The sequence below is a fragment of the Culex quinquefasciatus genome, chromosome 3 (genome assembly GCF_015732765.1).
Source record: "Culex quinquefasciatus strain JHB chromosome 3, VPISU_Cqui_1.0_pri_paternal, whole genome shotgun sequence".
Lineage (NCBI taxonomy): Eukaryota > Metazoa > Arthropoda > Insecta > Diptera > Culicidae > Culex > Culex quinquefasciatus.
Window position 1 is genome coordinate 172,749,427 of NC_051863.1, and position 14,717 is coordinate 172,764,143.

Below are 14,717 nucleotides of genomic sequence, written 5' to 3' on the forward strand. Positions count from 1 at the left end.
AATTTTATTTTTCCAATTTCCAAAAAAAAAGTTTCCACGTGGTGTATGAATTTATATATTTTTGAAATAGAAATGGAATGGACCTGCAAGTTTTAAAAGTTCATCTTGGAAAAAAATGAACCGCTCTAGCGCGCATACTTTCAAAACATCGATTCCAAATTTCAAGCGTACCATGCTTTTTATACCGACACTAGTCGCCACCAGGTGCAGTGGAAAACCGTTTCTCTTCGAGAGAAAAAAAAATGAGAGTCATTGAGCCGAAGAGAGCCCAAGAGAAAAAACTGAGAGAGAGATTCTCTTCAACAGGTTAGTTGAGCTAGTGTCCGACAGATGGTGATGATAGAATAAGTTCGTCTCGGTATGAAGCTGTAAATCTGAACAAATCAAGAAGTTTTGACTGAATAATAAACAAATTAAAAGGAATTTCTCATTGAATAAAATAAAACAGTGATGTATTTACCAGCATAAACATTCACAATATATTTTGTTATTTATTAAAGAAGGAGGGGTTTGATTAAAACTGCTCATGCATGAACGAAATAAAATTCTTCCGCCGGGGTTTTTTCACCACAATACTCTTATGAAATCTATTGCTTGCAAATATGGCTGCTTTTACGCTCACTTTTCTAGCAGGAATACAAAGTAGATTGATATTACTCACAATTGTAACAACTATCGCTTAGTAAGCTACTAAAATTACTTTTGGGTTAGTAAAACGACTTTTGCTAAGGAAACGGTTACAACATAAAAATTGTTTTTTTTTTTAAATATAAATAGTGCTACTTTTTGAACAATAAATATGATAGATCTGAAAACTTTGAAAAACTCTCTCTGTACAATAAATTGCCACTAAATTTCGCTTAGTTTTAGCATTAAAACATGTAAAACGCCACAATTTCTTCCTCCTACAATTCGCTTTGATTTGGTTTAAAAGTAAAAAAAAAAACTCCAAGGCACTGTTTTCAGTCTATCTTGGCTGTTTCACTGAAATCTCTTGACCTGCTGCAAAACCCACCCTTTTGAGGGTGGTTCACTCTGCTTCGGTCCTTCAATCTTCACGGCCACTCTTCGTCCCTCCAAGTGGGCCGGCTTGACCGGAATAGGCGGTGGTCCCGCACCGTTTGAGCTACTGGAAGCTGACGATGACGACCGCGCTACGGATGTAGGAGGTTGAAGAAGATGCTTCTGCTGCTGTTGCTGCTGTGTGACCTCCTCGATCGACGCGTACACGACTTGGTCGTCGGCGTCCGGCCGGTTGTCGTCCCCGCTGTACACGGCCGAGTCGCGGAAGTCCTCGCACTCGAGACACTCCTCGACGGACTTTTCGTAGAATCCGTTCGGATCGTCTTCCAGATCAACGCCGCCCCCCTGGCAGACGGAATCGCTCGACGAGGTCAGGGAGAAGATCGAGTCTCGTTGCTCCGGGTCGGCCGACTTGAGCGAGCCCCGGTTGATGAAGATGTTGGCCGGCTGGGGGAACAGCGTCCGCGGGTCGGCGTAGTCCAGGTTGGCGATTCGCGAGCCCAAATCGAGGCTGCCCTGTTTGTAGATCGTGGGGCTGCTGGTGATGTGGATGGTCGTCGATTCCTCCGGGCAGGAGATCTTGCGCTGGTGCAGGGCGCTGTCGCAGCTGCCGGACGGCGCGGGTGATGAGTGCAGACTGATGAATCTTTGGAGCAGGTTCTTTGGTGACTTGATGCTGAGACTGCCCTGGCGCTCGAGGTGGGCGGGTTTGAGACCTGGAAAGAGGGTTTATCAATAAAATTTAAAAATGTTAATTTGAAAATATGTCTTTTTTATCCATGTATTAAACAACTTTTAAACTTTTAAACTTTTAAACTTTTAAACTTTTAAACTTTTAAACTTTTAAACTTTTAAACTTTTAAACTTTTAAACTTTTAAACTTTTAAACTTTAAATTAAGCAAATTAAATTAATATCAAACTCAGCTAAAAACTAAAAACTAAAAACTAAAAACTAAAAACTAAACTAAAAACTAAAAACTAAAAACTAAAAACTAAAAACTAAAAACTAAAAACTAAAAACTAAAAACTAAAAACTAAAAACTAAAAACTAAAAACTAAAAACTAAAAACTAAAAACTAAAAACTTAAAACTAAAAACTAAAAACTAAAAACTAAAAACTAAAAACTAAAAACTAAGAACTAAGAACTAAGAACTAAAAACTAAGAACTAAAAACTAAAAACTCAACATTGTAGGGGAAAGTGGGGCAAGTGTAACAACTAAGAAAATGCTCGTTATAACCCATAAAAACGTTAAAAAATCTGTCGGAATTTTTATAATCATCTTATTCCAGGTCTTGACTAAGGCTTTGATAGAACAAGTTTTAAACAAATCCTGTTTTTTAATGTAAAAAATTGATTTAAAAAATTTTGATTTTCCGTACGTTCTACTCAACTAGTGGGGCAAGACGAGCAACTCGTTGGGGCAAGAGGAACAATGCATGGAAAAAATGTTAATTTATTTCCCAATAAAATATGTTTTTGCAGCAATTCGTGATATTTCCGATACTAAAAATCCATATGGTACACTTGCCCCACCTGAACAAGATTTTTTAAAAGCTCTCAACAAAAATAACCAAAAATTAAATCATACTTTGTAAGAGGTGCATGTCATTGGTAGGGACACTACTGATCTAGGAAAAATAGCATTTTGATAAAATGAGTCTTAAAACGAACCCTAAGCCTTATTTTGTACTTTCCAAATATTATAAGAAACGTTACTTAATCCACCTTTAGGTGGTTGGTGCCTTCTTCACATTCATAAAGTCAATACATTCAGTAAAAATAGCAACATTCCCTTAACATGCATGTTTTACAAATCAACTTTATTACTAAGTTCTTTTGATAGGGTTCGCAGACCTTCAATTTTTCTGGCTCATCGGCAAAAAAACCATTCCAACGATAGTTCGCATGGAAGATTCGGACAATATTTTTATCACAATATCTGAGATCCGGCCTCCAAAAAGTTTATAAATAACACTTAAGTGCAAATAACTTTTGATAGGGTTGTCAGATCCTTGATGTTTTAAGCTCATTTGAAAGGTCTTTCGATTGTCTAACTAACGATGGGTCGCATGATGGACCCGGACATAATTTTTACTGAAATATCTGAGATCCGGCCTCCAAAAAGTGTATAACTAACACTTAAGTGCCAATAACTTTTGATAGGGTTGTCAGATCCTTGATGTTTTAGGCTCATTTGAAAGGTCTTTCGATTATCTAACTAACGATGGGTTGCATGATGGACCCGGACATCATTATCATTGAAATATCTGAGATCCGGCCTCCAAAAAGTGTATAAATAACACTTAAGTGCTAATAACTTTTGATAGGGTTGTCAGATCTTCAATGTTTTGGGCTCATTGGAAAGGTCTTTTTAATACCTTTCTGAAAATGTATAACATGATAGGGTTACTTGCAAAAACCACCCTTTTTACAATCTTCCGGACATACGCCAAAATCGTTTTTTTAGCATAACTTTTGAAGTACTTAACTAAACTTGCTGATTTTAAATAGAGACCTATGGGACCCCAAGACGGATCGAATGAGACTACTACGGTCAAAATCCGTTCATCCAGTCCGGAGATAATCGAGTGACAATTTTTTTGTCCACCCACCTACACACATCCACACAGACATTTGCTCAGAACATGATTCTGAGTCGATAGGTATACGTGAAGGGTCTACAAGGTCGAAGTGATTTTATAGCCTTTCCTCAGTAAGGTGAGGAAGGCAAAACAAAGGTTTTGAAAAAGAAACTTCATTTAATCTTATGCCCCGTGGCGTTTAAGTCGTTTTGGAGGTTATGTGGTAGTAGAATCAGCTTATTGTATTGTTAGCAACAATTCCTCATACTGGAAATAATCAAAAGTGTAAAAAATACGGCCGTACGAGCGATTGTTCCTCTTGCCCCATATGGTCGTCTTGCCCCACCTTCCCCTACGGGATAAAACAGGAGATTTGCAAGATGGTTATTGTTGATGCATCACTTTATTAAGAGGGAAAGGGAAATTCTCCAATATTGAAGATGGATTGGATCCATGAAAACAAAATCCCAAATTTAAAAAATACATTATTCTTGTCATTTTCCTATATCACTCACCTTCATCCAGGTGGACAATCTCCGACTGGGTGTCCTGCACCGTGCCGGCATCCTCCCCCGGTCGATTCCAGGGCTGGTGGTGATGATGGTAGTTGATGTTCGTATCGCTGTTCCGCAACTGGGCGACCGCCGACTTGGGAACAACAACACAATCGGCCTCGATGTTGACCAGCCCATTCTCGGAGTAGGCCAGCGTCACGTAATCCGACTCGGGCCGATTCTTCTTCGGGCTGTTGCCTGGTTTGCCGTACTGCTGCGACACGGAGCGGGTCAGGGGTGGGGCGTACTTGTACGGTACGTGGACGTTTCGGAGGAGCGACTCGTAGATTGGTTCCGGCGACGGGAGATCGCTCTGGATTTCGCTTAGCCGGCTGAGCAGGTCTTCGGACTTTTTGTTCAGCTCGTCCACTTTGCGGAACTCGGCTTCTTCTTCGTCATCGGCGGGAGGTTCGGTGGCGGGGAGTTCCGGGACTTCGTCTTCTCGATGGTCACCATCTTCGTCCTGGCTCGCGCAGGAAAGCGATCGCGAGTCGAATGACTTTTTCTTTGAGGATTTCTTTCGGAACTCGTTCTTCTCCAAGACTAGTTGAGAAATTATATCCGAGTCCCGTCTCGGAGTTTCTTCTCCTAGTTCCCTACAAACCTCCTCTTTTTCCCCACTAACACCCCCCTCTACGATGCTCAAGTTGTCCGTGGACTCGACGATCTTCAACACCGTCGTCGTGTCGTCCTCCGCTCCACCCTCCAAATCGGTGTAGAACGTCGAATTACCCGTCAACGTCTTCGACCTGCTCTTCCGGATCGTCGCAATGCGCTTCGGAATGGTCGTCGTATTGTACGACTTGACATCCACAAAACTCTCCTTCGTTTTCCTCCGACCCTGCGTCGCAAACCTGCTCCGCTCATGCATCGCTTTGGCAAATATCTCCTCGTCGCTTCTCCCAGAATCTCTCGTCTCCGACCTGCTCCTACTAAGCGCCGTCTGCTTCTGCTCCAGCTCCTTCTTGACCACGTCGCACTTGCAGCTACCGCCATCTCCCTCCTTCTTCTCCAAGTCCTTCGAGTACGACTGAAACGTCGGTTGCTTCAAGTCCTTCTGCGAAATCCCGTCCAGCGAGATACTGCTCGCGATCGTGTTCTTGCGCTGCTTCTTCGACCTCATCCGCATCTCGCTCCGCCGAAACTGCTGCCTTCGCTCCAGATAGTCCGGCGTCGAGGACGACGCGTGATGCCCCGGCCACTTCCAGCTCGCTGCTCCCGTCGATGGGTTCTTGTCGTCTTCGTCGCCCAGCTGCAGCACCAGGTCTTTGGCCCGCTTCGGGATGTCAAAGTGCTCGAGCATCGCTTGTTTGATCTGCTGGGACCAGAGACGCTTTTGGTCGCGGTTCCGAGCCGTCAGCTTGATCTGGCCCTTGGGGTCGTTGTACGGGATCACGTTGAAGCTGGTCGGCTCGCCCGGCAGATGCTCCACCAGCATGAGGTTCTTGCACTGTAAGAAGGGGGAAAAAGAAATCGTTGATTAATCTGATCACTTTGAATATACGGTGCGATTTTGTTACATCAAGAAAGCAAGAATTTTCATTCACGTTCTTGCTCTGGCCTTTTTCGAGGTCTCTGGTCTTTTTGGTCCTCATAATATATCCCAGATATCGTTATTAAACGATAACATTATCACCAACAATTGTATTGTCTGGCGATAACGTAAATGGTATTCTGCGACAATCGAATAAGATATTTTTTTTGAGAAACTTTTTTTCCGCTCAAAAACCAAAACTGTGTCGAAAAGTATTGTGTTCCGATACAAGTACGGAAAAACTTAACTTTTCAGCACTTTTTATGTGTTTTTATTATTTTGCTCGCTTATAAACAATATTTTTTATAACATTTCATGTAAAAACTATTGCTGTTCTCGCAATGTTTAGTAAATTGCAAGGTTGTTAATCGATAAAATTATCGTCCATCATCGTCATCGTTATTTGGACAAGGCGTCATCCATAGAGTATGTCACGCTAGAATATGCCAAAAATGGACGGTAACCCGTTTTTCAAATCTTTCTAAAATCGATCTCGTTCAACCATATCATGTTAAATTTTCAATGCTTTCACTAAGAATATATTTGTTTTAAAAGGTAGTAAGGCCGTTGCAAATATTTTTCAAAGTTTATGAAAATTTATGAAAATCAAAGTCAACTGAAAACAATCTAAAATGCATTTTTCTGCATGGATAATAATATTTAGCATGTTTGGGCTTGTTTAAAAATGTTTTGAATTTTTATAAAATTCCAATGTACAGCACCGCAAAAAAATATTTTATTGTCAATACTTGGTTATTTTGGAAACTAATGATGGAAAGGTGTATAATGCATTTTAAAACACTTTTTTCATTAAAATGTTAAAACCACAGCTCTTAATTTAAATTTTTATACTCTAATCATGAAATTTGGAAAAAATATGGTATTTTATGAACAACTTTGAGTTTTTATACTTTGAAACTTACTTCATTTTAAATTGAAAATTTTACATGATATGGTTGAATTGAGTCATTTAAAAAGATTTTAAAAATGATTTTTTTTAGATTATCACCGATAGAATTATCGAAGTATCGATAAATTATTGTTATTGACCCAACGATAACGATAGAACCATTATTACAACAGCTTCTTGAACTAATTGATAATAACCAAGGTTGTTCACGATAAAGTTATCGAGGTTCGATAACGATAACGATAGTTATCGGCGATAATTTTATCATTGACTACACAGCTAAAAAAGTAGTAATCCAGCTGCGTGTAAAAGGTCTGGGTGTAAAATAAATATTGCATTATTTTATGCAATTTTATGTGATTTTACACCCTGAAATATGTAGCCCATCAGTATGGGAAACCTACTTGACCGAATTGTCAAGCTCATATATGCGTTAATCCTTACATCTTTTCATCGGTCTAATGGCCGAGTGGGCTAAGGCGCCAGTCCTTACTATTAGTGCTAGGTTTGAATCCCGTCGGTTGCAACTTTTTTTTGATTTGACAAAAATTGTAAATGCAGTGTGTAATATTAAGTATTTATTTTGACGAAGGTGATGTGCATGCTTTTGCATGCGATTTTACCATCGGATTTTTTGCTGTGTAACATTGACTTAAAATAACCAAATTATGTTTCAAAACATAAATACCTGGGTGCGGAATAGTGGTTCGCAAAACGGCCTCAATTTTGAACTGTCAAAGTGGAACCAATTTACTATTCGCCAAAAGAAGAGAGTATTGTTATCGATGAAAAAATTGTGGCTTTTAGGACCTGGATTTGAAGTAAGAAATTTTAAGAAAGTTGAAGGCGAGATCGTCATTTTTTGTAATTTTGAATGGAAGTTGTTTATGGAGTCGATGCCGTTGTATCCACCCAGAAGCTGTATTTATTGTTTGATTCCGTTTGAAAACCTGGTTTAGTTAAAATTCTCTCTGCTTGTTGGATCAGTTTCGCTAGAAGTAGCGATGTTTTTTTCGCTGGACCAGGAAGAGCTGCAGGATTCCAAAATCAGTCAGGGAATTTATATGCGACATCGCAGAAGGACACTCTCGCCACAGTTCTTCGTCACCCGTAAAAAAATCTCTTCTAACCGATCGAAACGCGAAAATTTTCTAGTAAAAAATGTCAAAAACTAGACGAAATAAAACACATACTACTGATTATTAAACAGCTAATTTACCAGCAAGAAAAAAGTCATGCTTGTGCTTGAACAGCCTCCTAATTTGTAGATGTAAACAAAGTGAGATCATTCTAAAATCACGTTACGCATTCTCTCTATTCATCACCCAGATAAATACTAAAAACAAATCACAAAATACTGAATTTAAAAAAAAATTCAATTTTTTTAAATTACAATATGGGTATCAAACAATTCGAAGTTTCGCATGCATTTTCACTGATTTAAAGTTTTTTGATTGCATGTATTTTAACTGTTGCAGGGTTTTTTGAATGGAAACTAAAATTTTCACAAAATACACAAAATATATAATTCGCAATATGAGTATCAAACGATTCGAAATTTTAAATGTAATTCAACTGTTTTAAAGATTTTTGAATAAAATACTCAAATATTCACAAAATACCGATTTTTTTCGAAAATACTCAAATTTTTATAATTCGCAATATGGGTATCAAAAGATTTGAAATTTTGCAGATATTTTAACTGTTTTAGAGTTTTGGAATAAAAAAAAAAGATAAAATTTCGCTTCGTTTAATACCCATATTGCGAATTAGAAAAAATGAGTATTTTCGAGAAAATACGGTATCTAGTGAAAATTTGAGTAATTCAGCTAAAATACATGCCAAGTTCCAAATTGTTTGACACCCTTATTGAGAATTACAAAAGTTTGAGTATTTTCGAAAAAAATACGGTGTTTTGTGAGAATTTTAGTATTACATTTAAAAAAACTAAAACAGTTAAAATACATGACGAATTTCAAATCGTTTGACATCCATATTACGAATTATAAAAAATTTAGTATTTTCGAGAAAATTGCGTGTTTTGTGAAAATTTTATTATTTCATTTAAAATACTCTAATACAGTGAAATTGTGTTTCAAATTGTTTTATACCCATATTGCGAATAATAAAAAATTTAGTATTTTCGAGAAAATTGCGTGTTTTGTGAAAATTTTAATATTTCATTTAAAATACTCTAAAACAGTGAAAATGCATGCAAAATTTCGAATCGTTTGATTCCCATATTGCGAATTATAAAAAAATGAGTTCTTTAAAAAAATACGATATTTTGTGATTTTTTTAAAGTATTTATACCTTGAAACTTACCATATTATCAAACAAATATTAACTTAGAGGATGCTTTAAAATTCAACATAATTTGGTTAGTTTTAGATAATTTTAGAAATATATATAATATAAGTAATCGTCCGTAATCGTCGATAAAATAATCGCCGATAGAATTATCGGAATAGATTATCGTTATCGTCCCGACCATAACGACAACCATTATCGTTAGACGATAATATTATCGACGAGAATTCTATCGAATCGATCGATAGTATCGATTAAAAACCTTGATAATAACATATAAAACTTAAATTGGTAGGGTACGTTAACCATTAGTGGACCCCTTTCCTATAGTGGACCCTCTGAAGCGTTTTTGATGAAAAATTCATTAAAATCCCAATTTCAAGCGTGTTGTTGTCTACAAATCTTTTATTTGGCATATTCAGCATCATTTAAAACAATGTTGACTGACATTGAATCGTCCTTTTCACCAAAATAAGTGTTTTGAGTTCGACATCTGAAATCAGCCATGGCCACTAGCATTTTCACAACAAAACAGCATTTATATTTTATTATTGAATTAACTATCCAATCATTTTTGACTGATCATTTAACTTCAGCAAGTCGAAATAATGTAAGTTTAAGGAACTTTACTAAAATAAAGCGAAGAACTGCTCATTTTCGAGCAAAATTAGGGGGGTCCAATATAGGACAACGAAAATTCAAACTTTTCCAAAAGTGGACCCCTGTAAATTTAACCTTCAAAAATGAAGAAAACGTTGTATTTAAGCAAAAGTTTGTCTTAAACATACAATAAATGCTTGTTGTAATCAACCTAAACGCATATTTTTTCAATTATGAGTATAAATATAGCTGTTTTCATGTTAAAGGCTAGTATGCAGATCGCAAAGAAAGGGGTCAAGAAACAGCTTTACGCACAGCAGAACAAAGGAGAGGCAATGATTTCTTGGGGCTTTTCTTCACCCTCTCTGGCTTGTTTTCGCTGCCGCTGCTGCCCATTTGAATTTTTTCTTGACCGGTTCCTTCCGAAGTGCGTATACCGCTTAAAAGTACCAACAATTCCGAAGCCGTAAGAATTTAAAATTTATCGAAACTATAGTTAATTGTACTTAACTGAAGCATCATAATTGTAGTTTGAAATGATATTTTATAATAATAAATCAATAACAAAACATTTTTTTTTTTAATAAGCGTACGTGGTTTTATCAGCAACTGTAAAGCAACTGTATTGTTTAGTTTCGGTCCACCATTTATGTAAAAAATATGGAAAAATTTGAATCAAAAAACATTTTTAAATTTATTTTTATTTTCACAGTAGTTTTTGAAAAGTTTTCTCTGATCTTTTACGGAAATAAATGTGTTTAAATGTCTGTTAGATTTTTCCGTTGTTTAAAGCCAAATTTGTTAACAAAACATATTTGTGTATGATGAAAAGTGAGCAAAATCCATCTTTTATTCGTTATATCTATCATTAGACCTACACCATGCATCAAAACATCCAAAATCGTTTAAATTTGGTATAAAAATAACAGTTTGCCTATAGTGGACCCGGGTCCACAATCGGATTATGGACCCGGGTCCACTATAGGAAAAGGGGGTCCATAACAGGCAAAAACTTTTTTCAAATGGCTATTTTTCTGCTCAAAAACGAATAACTGATGAAACAAATAGTCAAAATTGTTCAAAAGACTTCAGATTTCATTGTTTTGTACAGAGGGTTATGAAAAAGTGCTTAAAATATTAAAAATTTGTAAAAAATGTGTTTCGGCTCTACTAGGGGGTCCACTAATGGTTAAAATACCCTAATTCTGTTTGAAGCAATGCGTTTTTTATGAATGAATTTTCAGTGATTTCTCGATGAAGAAATTTCATGTTCACAGCTTGGAAATATTGATTCTAATCAAGTGTGGAGTTTTTTTTTGAAAAGGTTCAATAAAACAAATTTTCAGTTTTTGCTTTTTGGGTGTTTTTTAATACCCCTGACTCAAGGCGGTTTCAAAAATACCCAAAAAGCAAAAACTGTAAATTTGTTTTATTTGACCTTTTTTTTAAAAAAAAAACTCGAGAAATAAACATAAATTACTAAAATTCAAACAAATGGAACAAAATTAAAAGAATGGAAATATTACTTTTAGTGAATTAAAGATTAATAATGCGTCGATTTTTTTCTGTCTTCTTATTTTTAAAAGAAAACTTTTTATCCCACAACTTAGCCGATGGCATTAAATCGATCAGAAAATCTCTCTCAGATTTGTTAAAAAACATGTTTCATCTTATTTGGACAGTCAAATTTAAAAATTTAAAAAAAATTAGATGTTCTAGACTATAAAAGAAAAAAATTGAGACAACGAAAGAAAAAAATTGAAACATAATTTAAGACAATTTAATCAATCTGCTCAAAAATGAGTTTCCTCCCGACCCACACTCACCGGAATATAAGCGCGAAACTGCAGCCGCTTGTCCTCCTTGGGCTTGGTGATGATGAGCATCGTCTGGAACAGCAGCACGACCCGCGGCTTGGCGTGCTCGCTCAGCAGTCCCTCCTGTCGCAACTCCCCGAGCACGGACAAATCCGGCCCCAGCCACCCGTCCACGATCCCGGCCAGCTCCTTGACGCGGCTCTGCTGCTCCAGCTTCTTCTTGACCTGGTCGATGTTGTGCGCCACGTTCTTCATGAGCTCGTGGGCATGCGCCACCTGCTTGTCGTCGCAGTGCTTCCGGAGGTTCTGAAATGGAAAAACGAAACGAAGTTGATGAAACTGGCAACACTTCCTTCTCTCGCGATGTAACACGTAATGATTAAGCCCTGATCGCTACTGATGAGACTGCAGAATTGACTCAATGGATGATTTATTGCCGCGGCTGGTCGTTGTCTTTAGTGTGAAAGTGCAACGCCATAAAGTGAATGCATTCCTCGGTGGTGACCTTCGCGGCACATTAATAGCGCTGGCGCGCTGATTGAAATTGATTTGGTCTGACGTAACCCGACTTACATCGAGCAGCAGATGGTACTTGAGGATCCGCTGGACCGGCTTCAGCAGGTACGATCCCAACGGGAGGTTGTGGTTCAGCATCTTCTGCGTGTGGATGAGCAGCGCGTTCGTGTGGGTCGCCTGCAGCAGGCTGGTCAACAGGGCGATGGCCTCCGGGTAGCGAGTGCTGTAACGAGAAGGAAGAGGTCAAGTGAGTAGATTTAGAAGTCTTGTATATAGAAGCAGTCGTTCCCGACAACCTACCAGTACGTTGTGTAACAGTCAAAGTCCTCGTGCAGGTCGATGAAGCAGCCGGAGATCAGCACCGGGTCACCTTTGGTCTCGTTGAGGCGGCTCAGCAGGCGCGAGTTGAAGTCCCACACCTCCTGGATGTTGCTGAACAGGACCTCGAGTTCGTCCACCCGGAGGCAGGCGCGCTCCTTCCAGTCCTGGAGGTAGCTGGACAAGGAAACAAGAAATTTAGTTATTAGTTATTGTTTTTTTTTTTTTTGCGAAATCCCAACACATAGTAGCATATAATTTTTATTTTAGCTGGCAAAAAATGATCTAATATGTTGGAAATGTAGAAATACAGTCATCCTACATATTCGGAACACCCACAAATTCGGAACACTTTGGTGGTAATTTGTCAATAGGATGCAAAATGCTACTTTTCTGTCGTCCCTGCTATTTCTAGGACCTTTATTTGGACATTCTCTTGCTATTTAACTGGTAAAAATAGTACTTTTTGGACAAAAAACCTCATTTGGAACTATTTTATCCAGAGCAACAAAACACTGCCTCCAAATTGCCTGTTTCATAATTGTGGGATGTTATTGTGCCTCCCACAATTGTGGAACACCTGAATTCAATTGAAAAAAGTTATCACTAAGCTTGAGTTTTATTGGTTTCAGAGTGTGAAGTCATTTTTTTTTGTAAAAAATATGTACTCCTGGAGAGAAAAAAAAAGTTTGTTTACATCGTAAGAAAAAAGTGTTCCAAATTTGTGGATTTCAAGGGACAATGTTTTTCTTTAAAAACTTGATATAAAACGTAAAAATGTACAGCCGGTCCATACATCAATCGAAAGATCGCAAGAAAAGCATTCGCATGAAGGAAACAGCAAGTTATTATGTTCAATTATCGATTTTCTATGATTTGTTGAACATTGGCAGATCTGTAAACTAGGGACCTTGTCTTGTTGTTCGATTGGAACCCCAATTTGACTGTTTGATTGGAACCCTGAGAGTGACATTTCGCCTCTCCATATAGGCTCTCTACTGTGAACTGTTCCGAATATGAGGGATGACTGTATCATCAGGATGTAGTACAAACATTAAATTTTAAGTGAATGCATGCAAAATATGTCTTTTCTAACAATTTTTCATCATAAATTTAAAATTAAAATGAGTTGTTGTGCTTCGAATACGGCTACGTCACGACTGTCATCCACATATAAGGGACCATCCATAAACCACGTGGACACTTTAGGGGGTATGGCGATTGTCCACGATCCATACAAAAGTTTTTTTTGTATGGACAATTGTCCACAAGGGGGGGGGGGGGTAACAGATTCACAAAAAACTGTCCACGTGGTTTATGGATGGTCCCTAAAGCGAATGAAGTCAAAATCGAACCAAGATCGAACCAAGTTTTTGGCGTGTGGCTTTTGAAAATGTCGTATGCGCATCGGACATAAACTACAAAAATAAAAAAATAAAACTTTTTTTAGTTTTGTTTTCTTTTTTACATTTAATCTCAAGGGACAACTAGGGGAACAGCATTTAATTCCGTCAAGCACATAATGTTGGCATACCAGCAGTGTGGTGTTTAGTGACAGCTAGTTTAAAGCATTTTCGACAGAAATTTAGTAAATATTCTAAAAGCGCAATTCATTTTAAACCAACGGTCAGGAAAAATCAAACTAATTTCATTTTATTTCAAGAAAACTGAAGCAATTCAGTTTTTAAGCTAAGTTGTGTGTTGTTTTGTATTGTATTACGTAAATCGTCAAGAAAACTTTTTTCATTGATCTACTAATTGTAAAATGTGGGAAAATGTACGTAATAATTGTAATTATCTCGCAAATATATGCAAAAGATAGTAAAAACTAACAAAAAAATAATTTGGGAGCAGCATTTATAAATTTATTTCAGACGACATTTTCAAAAACCACACGTAAACAATAGTTACAGCGCCTCTGACGGGGACTTCAGGAAACTGCATGCGTGTCAGATACCTGGCTTCGAATCCCGGACAGCGATAAAAGCTGATTCGAAATCCGGACACTCGTTTTTGCTTATTTATCGCAAAAAAATTGGACTGAAATTTTAGTGAATAAGCTGTTTACATCAATACAGTCGATATTTTGTATACAAATTTGATAGAATTTAAGGAAATCAGAACCATAAACTTCTGCTTTGTCTATGCGGAAGCCTACGAAATATTTTAGTGAATTGTTTCACAATTTTGGCAAACTCATGCTTTTATGTTATATTATTGTTTTTGCATCATTGAATACAACGTCCAAACAAGCTGTACCCTAAGATGACAGTTTTCGTGAGTTGCGCGTAACCACCGACAGATGGCAAGTGGACCTCGTCAGAGTCCGCCCATAAAATGCGCTACTCGAAATTTGCATGGGAAACTTTTTTTTCGTGACGGCTTCCGCGGCACGCTCACTCCAACTGTTCTAGCCTAATATTTGAACGTGGCGTATCTCTAAACAAGTTGTTCAAGAAAATGATTGCTAATTTTGTCGTGTTAAACCGAAACAAGGCAAAATTATATAAATCAAAACTACTCGCCATTTTCAAATTTTAGGCCCACTG

General features: G+C 37.5%; 1 protein-coding gene across 1 annotated transcript in view; it reads right to left on the reverse strand.

Moving 5' to 3' along the window:
* Positions 1-455: 455 nt before the first annotated feature.
* The window catches only part of LOC6052394, a 208,501-nt gene continuing 194,239 nt past the window's right edge, over positions 456-14,717 (reverse strand). Inside the window, exons 3-7 of the mRNA XM_038265704.1 lie at positions 12,151-12,345; positions 11,908-12,073; positions 11,344-11,640; positions 4,125-5,613; positions 456-1,739 (exon numbers count right to left, since the gene is read on the reverse strand). Coding sequence (XP_038121632.1) covers positions 982-1,739; positions 4,125-5,613; positions 11,344-11,640; positions 11,908-12,073; positions 12,151-12,345 — 2,905 coding nt within the window. The 3' untranslated portion in view covers positions 456-981. The remainder of the gene's footprint in view (positions 1,740-4,124; positions 5,614-11,343; positions 11,641-11,907; positions 12,074-12,150; positions 12,346-14,717) is intronic.